Here is a 9,498-nt window from a genome sequence, read left to right on the forward strand (position 1 = left end):
TCAGTTTATGTACTTGTTTTCTCATGTATAGTGAACTTGTAACCAAAAGATCATGCATCAGTTGTTTTAAAGCTTAGTTAAATGGAAAGTAAAAAGACATTGTTTGACCTACCTGCTGGTTTCCTATTTCTGTTTATAGTTATAGTCTATTTTAAGGATAATTTATTTTACATATATTATTTAATAGTAATAACAGTAGTAAACAACATTATTTAACATTAATGTTATAAATTAAGAATAATACCTATATTTTTCCTCTGTAAATGCTATTGGGTAATAATGACAAATTTGACAAGTGTCTGCTTTCACCAAGCGTGTGGCTATAATATGGGGCACAGATGCCATAAAAACGGTAATATGTATTACTTTCTGAGTGGGAATGGAGATGGCATGTTAGCAAGGTTGGGATGAACAGCTAAGCTTAAATATTTCTGAAAGATGCAGCTGATTTGTCAGAGGGTTGGCATCTGATGGCTGATCAGTAAGTAAACTGGATCAAAATGTTTGTCCAGCCATTCTTGACCAAACTAAAAGAGCAGATATTTTGGTGGCAAGTAGGGTGAAAAGGAATGACACAAAGGGGTTTTTAAAAATATTTAGTGGTGTGACTAAATTCCTTCAGTGAAAACATGACAAAAATGCAGCGCTTATTTTATAATCCTGTTATGTCTTAGGCATAATGTATGCCTAGTTCTCTCTCCCTCACTCATAGCTAAAAAAGTACTTGTTTTCACATCAAAACAATTCACATTGGAATCACATGTATTTACAGAATTGTGAGCAGTGTATTGACATTCTCAGCAGAGATGCTTCTTAAGAAAAAAAGAAAAAAAATCCTCTCTCCTTGTTTGAGTTCTATTTTTTTTTTTTTAGCTAAAAATAATACTTTGTATTTGAATTCCGAATGACATTGTGAAAGAACCAAACAACAGGAAAAAACATCTACAAACATACTTTGTTGCATCTAGACAGAGACTGATTGACAGATGTAAAAAAAACAGGCTATTTACGAAAAACAGAAACAAGTTATCCAGAAAAAGAGAAACAAAATGTCAACCTTACGATCATTTCCCAAAGGCAAATATGCAGTGTCGTGCGTGAAGTGGAAGCAGGCCAGGATGTTTGTCATACACACACTAATCAATATTTTTCCTGGCAGCGACGTTATCTGCACAAGACCGCGTAATTCAGACATGAGCTAACACAGAGCCTCATCAGCTCTCACAAAAGCTTCCAATTCCCCCGACACAAGCAGCAATCTCGTCCCTCATCCTGTTCACCCCAACTGACCCGTAAGAATTCAGCATTACAACCTTCCTCCCCGACGCTTGAAACATTCCCTGCAGCATTCACTAAAGTCACACACGTACACACACACACACACACACACACACACACACATAAACGTAACACTGAAATGAATATAAAACCTACAGTGCATATTTAATATTGATAAGTAGACTTCTCTATCAACAGTTCAATGTTTGGAGGTGCTTGAGGCCACAGTAAATGGAGGAAGAGAGGTCTTCACTTGAATAGCTTCAGAAAAGAACCTGCAAAAGCAAGTGATTCCAGCTCTAAGAAATATCATCTATATAAATAATGTAATACAAAACACTTAAAAAGTCCCAGATAAAGCTTCCCAGTTGAGCTGGGCAAGTGCCAACAGTCATATGGGGAAAGAGGAGTGATTTCTTGAAGTTTCATTATTGCGTCTGGTTGATTTTTGCCAGGTAACGCAGGTGGGACTGCAAAGGCTCAACACAGAGAGAGAAGACAGCCAAAGGGGGCACTTGGCATTCTGGGGGATGTCTTCTTTTCCCTTTGTGAGTAAATCTTTCAAAGTGCTACAACTCCCAGTCATTCAAACCCCGGCAACATATCCTTTGTAATAGCCCATTATCCTGCCTCCTGATATGAGGAGCTCCAATTAGTTTGGCCCTTGCTCAAAATTGTCTATCAGCTGACACCTTGATGGCAGACAGGTGCATTGGCAAGCAGAAGACGCACTTTTCCCCGCAGGAAGTTGATGTGGACCTGAAACAGCTCTGAGATTGAGGATACGTTCTGCATCTCCTTGTCTTCTCCACCACTGGCAGGAGGTACATATTCCTGAGAGACAGAGGGAAATGGGTTAAAGAGTAATAATGCAGTGTAACTAATACTGTGTAACAGCTTCACATTTTAGACACTCATATTCATGCTTTTAAATTCTGAATAACGTTTCTGTACTGACTGGAAGAAAAAAAAATCTAGAAAAACGCAAAACTACTGGTAATTTTCTACTGGAACATTTTACATTTCCTTTTACTTCGCACAAAAATGAAAATTTGATGAAAATTTACTCAACCTCAGACCTCATTGGAACAGAACTGGAGAAATTCAGCATTACATCACTTACTCACCAATAGATCCTCTGCAGTGAATGGGATTTAATCAGCTGTTTGGACTCTCATTCTGACGGCAACCATTCACTGCAGAGGATCCAATGGTGAGCAAATGATGTAATGCTAAATTTCTCCAAATCTCTTCCAATAAAGAAACAAACTCATCTGTGTCATGGATGTCGTGAGCATATTTTAATTTTTGGGTGAACTATTCCTTTAACACAACACAGTACAATGCTTAATGCCTTCATATCAACACAGTATATTGGACCCTATTTTTTTCAGCTGAGAGTGTAGTCCCATAGCCGCTGCTTGTTTTTATCTAGCACTACGACACAATGACACAATCACTGTAAAGTGACGAACACGCTTTCTTCCTGATGTTGACATAAGTTTGTAGTACACTACACTTGATTAGCATAACATCCATTTTCCTGTTCCTGTAGCTTGATTGGTAGAGCATGACGGTCACAGGGTTTGATTCTCAGAAAACAGATAAGCTGATGTAATTTATGTATATTGAATGAAATGTACAGCTTAAATGCATTGCACACTTGCTTTGGATAAAAGGGTCTGCCAAATGCATGCATGTATCTGTAAATTTGGTCCTAAGTGTATATTCTTAACCATTATGCTAATGAATAATGTAATTCTAAAGCACAGTGGTTCAAAAGTTTACTCAGCAAGAACACAAGAAGTTACAAAGAACCTAGAAAGCAGCACACGTGTTTTCAACATTGATAATAATAAGAAATGTTACAAATCAGCATATTAGAACGATTTCTGAAGGATCATGTGACACTGAAGTCAGGAGTAATGACTGCTGAAAATTCAGCTTTGCCATCACAGGAATAAATTACATTTTAAAATATATTAAAATAGAAAACAGTTATTTCAACTGTAATAACATTTCACAATATAACTGTTTTGAATCTATTTTCGATCAAATAACTGCAGCCCTGGTGAGCATAAGAGACTTCTCTTTCTCCAAGTGGCCTGTGTAACTCACTGGTATGCTGAGACTTCGCAGCACTTGTCTGATGCTGGCAATGTTGCTAATACTGGCATCTATGTGGGACTGCAGCACGTCAGTCTGATTAGATGCCTGTAATGAGCTGATGGTCTCGTTCAGCACATGTAAGCCTGACTGGACCTCCTGAGCTTGCTCCTCTATCTGAAGTGACATACAGAATATATTCATAAAGGAATGTGTTAACCACATTATTTATTAAGTTAAGGTATCCATCTATATTATATTAAAATCTTCACAACAGGAACATGCAGGACAACTTACATTCATTGCTTCCCAGACATCAAAATCAACTCTTGTCAGAGGAGCAGTGAAGTTTGTTGCAATGCTGCAAGCATCCTTACACGCTCTCTGCGATAGCAAAAACATTCAAGTCAAGTCACATTTATTAATCCAGCACTTTACACAACAGAAATTGTTTCAAAGCAGCATAACAGCACTACACAAGAAAATGACAGTATTAATGTTGCAAACCCCTTCAATTATGAAACAAATACAATGTCAGCTGTAAAGCAGCTCCAAAAAGACAATAGCACCATTATTCAGCTCAGTTTAGATTAGTTCAATGACGGTGTCAGTATTAGCAAAGTTCATTAGTAAACATAATTTAACTATTGAATTGTCATTATTCAGCTCAAGTGAGTTCATTGTTGATTTTTCTTGTGCTATAAGCAGATCTACAGAAGGCAACAGTGTCATTATTTTCAATTAATTTAGATTCAATATAACAGTGTCAGTGTTTCAGAGTTAATCAATTATGAAATTCAGCTATAAGGAAGCTCCACAGAAGACAACTTATCCAGCTTAATTTATTTTAAAGTCATTTGATATCCAGTGGGAATTCTTTCAGTGGGTAAGGAGTTGTTCACCAGTGTTCAAAAACAGCTAGAGAGGGCACACGGGAAGAGGACAGATTGCACACTTGGCATTGCAAAGATGTTTGCCTGATGCATGTGTAAGATTAAAGAATTGCACAGAAATGCAAGAAAGTGAACTGCTTGGAATTACAATGAAACGTGTTTATAAAATTACAGCTTCAGCCATCATGTGCATGTCTCTCACCATAGCAGCCTCTGCATCCCAAGCCTCCTTAATGAAATGGTCGAGGACGCGCAGGTCACAGATGGGGCGTAATGGGGAGGACAGGCCTGGACGGGTCCACTCCAGCACCATCAGCAGTAAGGCAAAGAGTCCTGGCACACATAGAACAAATGAAGGTCAGTTTAAAACTGATTTAAAAAAAGACTTTTACACTTCTACTATCTAGCAAGAGACTAGCAGCACTCAAGCCAAGACAACCAGATTCCAGAATAGTTTCTTTCCACAGCCACAGGCTATCAGATTGAACAAAAACCCACTCTCCAAACCCCCTTCCTACCAAAGTCATTGTTATACAGACACAGCAGTGACTTCAAGACAATTAAATACGATATAACAAATATAAGAGAAACAAATATTAACAATATTGTACAAAATTATTTATTATGTATAAAATGGTTCAATATAAAAGATTTAAATAATCATAAATAAAAACAATGAATTGCTTTGAATCATAATTGAACAAACATTACATTAGTTTAATTTGTAATTAAAGTTTAATTATGCTTTATGTTTAATAACACAGGGGTTGTATTGATATCAGTTTGACATTATCAAATAATTACGGGCGTATATACTCAATAAATACAATACCACTTAATACTTAAAAATACAACAGACCTGACTTTGATTTTATCTTAAAGAGATTAAAGCAAATGTGCTATTAACGCATGGTAACAAGACTTGCCACAAGGTGGAGCACTACTACGTTTAGGTAAAGAAATATATGAAGCAGAGACGTGCACAGACATTTTTAGGGGCAGGGGCTCAAGTGGAAAAAACTCATATTTATTTTAATTTTTTTTTCTAAACAAAACGTTAAATATATCAGGGGTGTGCGATATTATCAAAAATAAAATTATATTTCTTTATATCAATAAAAATACATATTTGCAGTGGCAACAAATGGTAATTCTAATATCTTCCTATTGCTTCCTAAGCCACACTAGTGTACATTTAGGCCAGATAAGTACCGCATGAATAAGTATTATTCCTACAGTTAGTCATGTGATATTCTGGCATTTATGTCTTCTTGGAAAATTTTGAATGCAGTCTTTCAGTTTTAGCTGGCTATGACACAATAGGTTTCTTATCAAAGCAGATGTACCCTCTGGATATGCTCTGATTTTGAGCACATGTTAAGAAGAACCCCAGGTTGGGTCAAAATTTAGTGTAGAACATCAAAGATCAGAATTTTCTTTAGACTTTGAGACGAGCGGATGTGATTCCTCTTTTGGCCTCAGCTTGACAAATCACTTTACTGCTGATCTTGGCAGAAAATGGCGTCTTGTTACGAAGGCAACAGAAGTTCTGTTGACACCATGACCTGTCGAAAATCCAAGAACTGTCTGAATGCTACAGAACGCACGTCCACCATGTAATCAGACCATCTCTAACAGCTTTTCCAGGAACTAGACCTATATTTTGTCTGACCAAGACTCCAGCATTTCGCAGTCACGTCATTTGATTAAGTGTGGCCTCCCTTAAACATATGAGCATACAGCTCTGTTTATTTTAGGCAACCCCCATCTCCATCTCTCATCGTGACCCAGCTACTTCAAGGTCACTTAGAGACCACCATGCATGGATGCTGTTGCCTTCCCCCATATATACATTTGTTTTTGTTACTGTTCAAAAGTTTGGGGATCAGTGAGACTTTTATGTTTTCGAAAGAAGTCTCTAATGCTCAACAACACTGCATTTATTCAAACAAAACTATAGTAAAAAAACTGCAATTTTGTGTTTATATTATTATTACAATTGAAAAGAACTGGTTTATTTTTTAAATATACTTTGATGACAAAGCTGAGTTTTCAGCAGCCATTTTTTCAGTGTCACATGATCCTTCAGAAATCAGTCTAATATGCTAATTTGGTGCATTTCTTATTATTATCATCACAGTTAAAAACAGCTGTTCTGCTTAATATTATTGTGTAGATTTTGATACATTTTCTCAGGATGTTTTGAACAAAATGCGCTCAATTTTTGTGAAACCGAAATTGTCTGGAACAATGTAAAAGTTTTTATTTGATTTTTTTTAACTAACTGACCCCCGAATTTTAGAATGGTACATTATTGTACTGGGTTATAACATATAATAAATAATATAATAGAAACATAAATAATTATAAAAAAAAGAGTGAAATATTGAATTGCAACCGCAATGAAAATATATAATTATTCACTTGCAGGATCTCAGATTCAAACAGTCAAGAAGCAGAAGGTTGATTAAGAAAATCAACCTAAAAGTCATTCAGTGAAGCATGCTAACTCTGCTCTACATACCCTTGCATACACTTGACCTTATCCCTCTGAATGAGTAAATGATAGCAACAGGAAGAGGGGAGAGACTATATCCCGTGCCTTAGTCTCCAGCAGAGGGAACAGCCAACTTCATTGAGAGTTTAATGGCTTGAAGTTAGGATCCTAGCCAATTTTAAAGGTAACAGAGAAAGTGCCAACATTAAATGCCAACAACCAGAGTCTATTTTTTGCCTTGCAAGAGAGAGCACTGTCACAGTAGCAAGTCATACCCTTGGTAAAACCAAGGACTTTGACCTAAAAATATCAATTTCAGCCTGTAAACATTGACTGCGTGAACACTGAACACATATCCACTACATCAATAAAAGAAAGATATTTCAAGTGTATTTTGGCAATAGAAATTATAGAAAGTAACACAACAAAGAAGAGCTCAATCAGGAAAATAGTAATACAATTAAACCTGATCTACAATGTTTCTCATTGCATTTGTTTTCTTACAGGTAAAATCATTGGAGAAGCCATGTGTGATCATCATCCCATGATCTGCGTTTGAGATTTTTCTGCAAAGTCATTGTCTCATTTTCAGAACAGAATTTGCTTGTCCATTGTCAACTTTTGATGATGCAGCAATTTTACACTGAGTCAGCTCTCACTGTAATGTAAAACTCATGTTTAATAAAGATGCTAGGTCATGCATGGGAAAGCCCAACACAAATAGATTGCAAGCCGAGAGCTCAAAATAATCTGCCTAACTTCCTTGGTCAATAATACCTTTAAAAAAGTGATGTGACTGATCACTATGGCAATCACAGTTTTAAATCAATTTATTATTATTATTTCTAAATGCACAATATTATAATTGCAGTGATAAACCGCCCCACTATCCCCCATGCACTTTCGCGTATAGCATGTTCACTAGTGTCAAAATAATATGATTTGTGACTGTTTGTATTTTGCCTCTCCTCTCAATATATGCAGTATAAACACAAGGGGCGGATTTAGTGAATTGGGGGCCCCTGGCAAAATATAGGAATGGGGCCCTATACATTTGCACACATTTTCCTAGATCAACCTTGAGGTTCCATTTTGTTGTTTTCAGCGTAAGCCTGTGTGCAAAGGCTGTCTAATTCTAAACTTTAAAATACATTTATTTTTAGTTGTTTTAACTACAAATTTAAATAAAACAAGAATGAAAAGGCAATTATACATTTACACACCTAAAATACATATATCAAGAGCATGCTCACAGATGAGAACAAAACAGCGTTGGATGAAGTGGATTAAAGCCTGCACGGGCCTCAAATATATAGGCCCTAGCCCGTCTTTTTTCCCCTTTTCCCAAAAAAAAGCTTATACAACTGTTTCAGCTATGCTTTCTACCGTCTCGGTCTTGAACTGGAGCGCGTCACAATGATGAACCTAAACTCAGACATGATCAAAATATATAGAAAGCTTTAAATTACTACTTTAAAACGATACATTGTCATGAATTCGTTGTATTCCCATTTGTAAAATAGCCAACAAATTAATTTTTGTAGGCTAACCCGATCTCATGAAAGTGCGTATAGCACGATTATTTCTATGCAGAAATTGACTTTGGCATGCAAAAGACTGATAAATTCATAATTAACGGCATGGGTTCAGTCGACAGAAATATGGGACACACAGGCCTATAATAACTGCTGAAATGTTTGCGGGGCAAATCTGAGGTCAGTCTGAGCGCTCATGGTACTCACAGTGCACAGCCGAACACCTGCAGGCGCCACAGACTCGGACGGTTGTCGTGGAAATAAACACCGTAACCAGCAAACGTTTGCGTGTCCGCGCTTAATGCGCATATCCTATATGAAAAGCATTTTAGGGGGCCCTTGGCTTTTGGGGGCCCAAGGCGGTCGCCTACCTTTGTTTAATGGGTAAGTCCGCCCCTGATAAACACCAAACGTTTAACGTGTTGCTTGCTATTGATTGCATTCAGTATGAATTTTACTCGACAAAACAAAAACGCAATTTTCCACTTGTGTTGCTAAATGCACGTTAAGACAGTAAGAATCAGTTTGATAAAAGCGTAAGTATCTTACCTGAACCGTGAAACATTCGCAAAACAACTTGGCATTTTTCAAACACATGATTAAAAATCGCGCAAAGACAGCTCAACCGGTGGCACAAAAGACATGGATAGCCTCGAGCACAGACGCATCCAGCCCTACGCGCTGCTTCCAAGTACTCCGTGCGACGCACAGGCGATCAAATACAATGACACCGTCCCTTCCCACGAGGCACGTACTGCGACCCGTTCGGCTTTGCGGAACCCTATTGGCAAGCTTTCTATGAATGTCAATTCCCCCTCACTCCACGAAAGCGCACCGCGACTCAGCAGAAAAGGTGGACCTCTCTCATTAATGTTCAGAAAGAGGTGGAGAATGGACTTGTCTCCCATCAGACGGCTACAAAAATGTTAAACCTCAGGCGGGATAAAAAAGAAAGAAAGACTGAGGCCGTTTAATTTACTCACTCGTTATCTGCATCTCAGAATCTAGTCCTTACAGGATCCTCTCCGTTTCGTCCATAGCTCCGTCTATTGCCCATTAATTGCAACCGAAGCCTTTTAAGGTATTGTCAGCACTCATCGGTTCCGTTATGCTTATTTATTTATTTTCAATCCATGACTTTGAAAATCAAAATCAAATATAACAGTCTCATGATGGTTATCAGATTAAC

At 37.4% G+C, this 9,498-nt stretch overlaps 1 protein-coding gene across 1 annotated transcript; it reads right to left on the bottom strand.

Moving 5' to 3' along the window:
* Positions 1-949: 949 nt before the first annotated feature.
* On the bottom strand, positions 950-9,136 carry LOC107664284 (erythropoietin-like). The gene is made up of 5 exons (XM_016454807.1): positions 8,859-9,136; positions 4,480-4,610; positions 3,682-3,768; positions 3,397-3,561; positions 950-2,112 (listed from the first exon to the last, which is right to left on the bottom strand). Exons 1-5 carry the CDS (start codon positions 8,872-8,874, stop codon positions 1,960-1,962), a joined length of 552 nt encoding a protein of 183 aa, XP_016310293.1. The 5' UTR covers positions 8,875-9,136; the 3' UTR covers positions 950-1,959.
* Positions 9,137-9,498: the final 362 nt, after the last annotated feature.

This window comes from Sinocyclocheilus anshuiensis, unplaced genomic scaffold, assembly GCF_001515605.1.
Source record: "Sinocyclocheilus anshuiensis isolate Anshui unplaced genomic scaffold, SAMN03320099.WGS_v1.1 scaffold99, whole genome shotgun sequence".
Classification (NCBI taxonomy): Eukaryota; Metazoa; Chordata; class Actinopteri; order Cypriniformes; family Cyprinidae; genus Sinocyclocheilus; species Sinocyclocheilus anshuiensis.

Excerpts from the sequence above, each read along its gene's own strand:
- LOC107664284 (XM_016454807.1), bottom strand. Across the intron at positions 3,769-4,479 it reads GGGATGCAGAGGCTGCTATG|AGAGCGTGTAAGGATGCTTG; the intron begins GTGAGAGACATG and ends TTGCTATCGCAG. Across the intron at positions 3,562-3,681 it reads ATGTCTGGGAAGCAATGAAT|ATAGAGGAGCAAGCTCAGGA; the intron begins GTAAGTTGTCCT and ends ATGTCACTTCAG.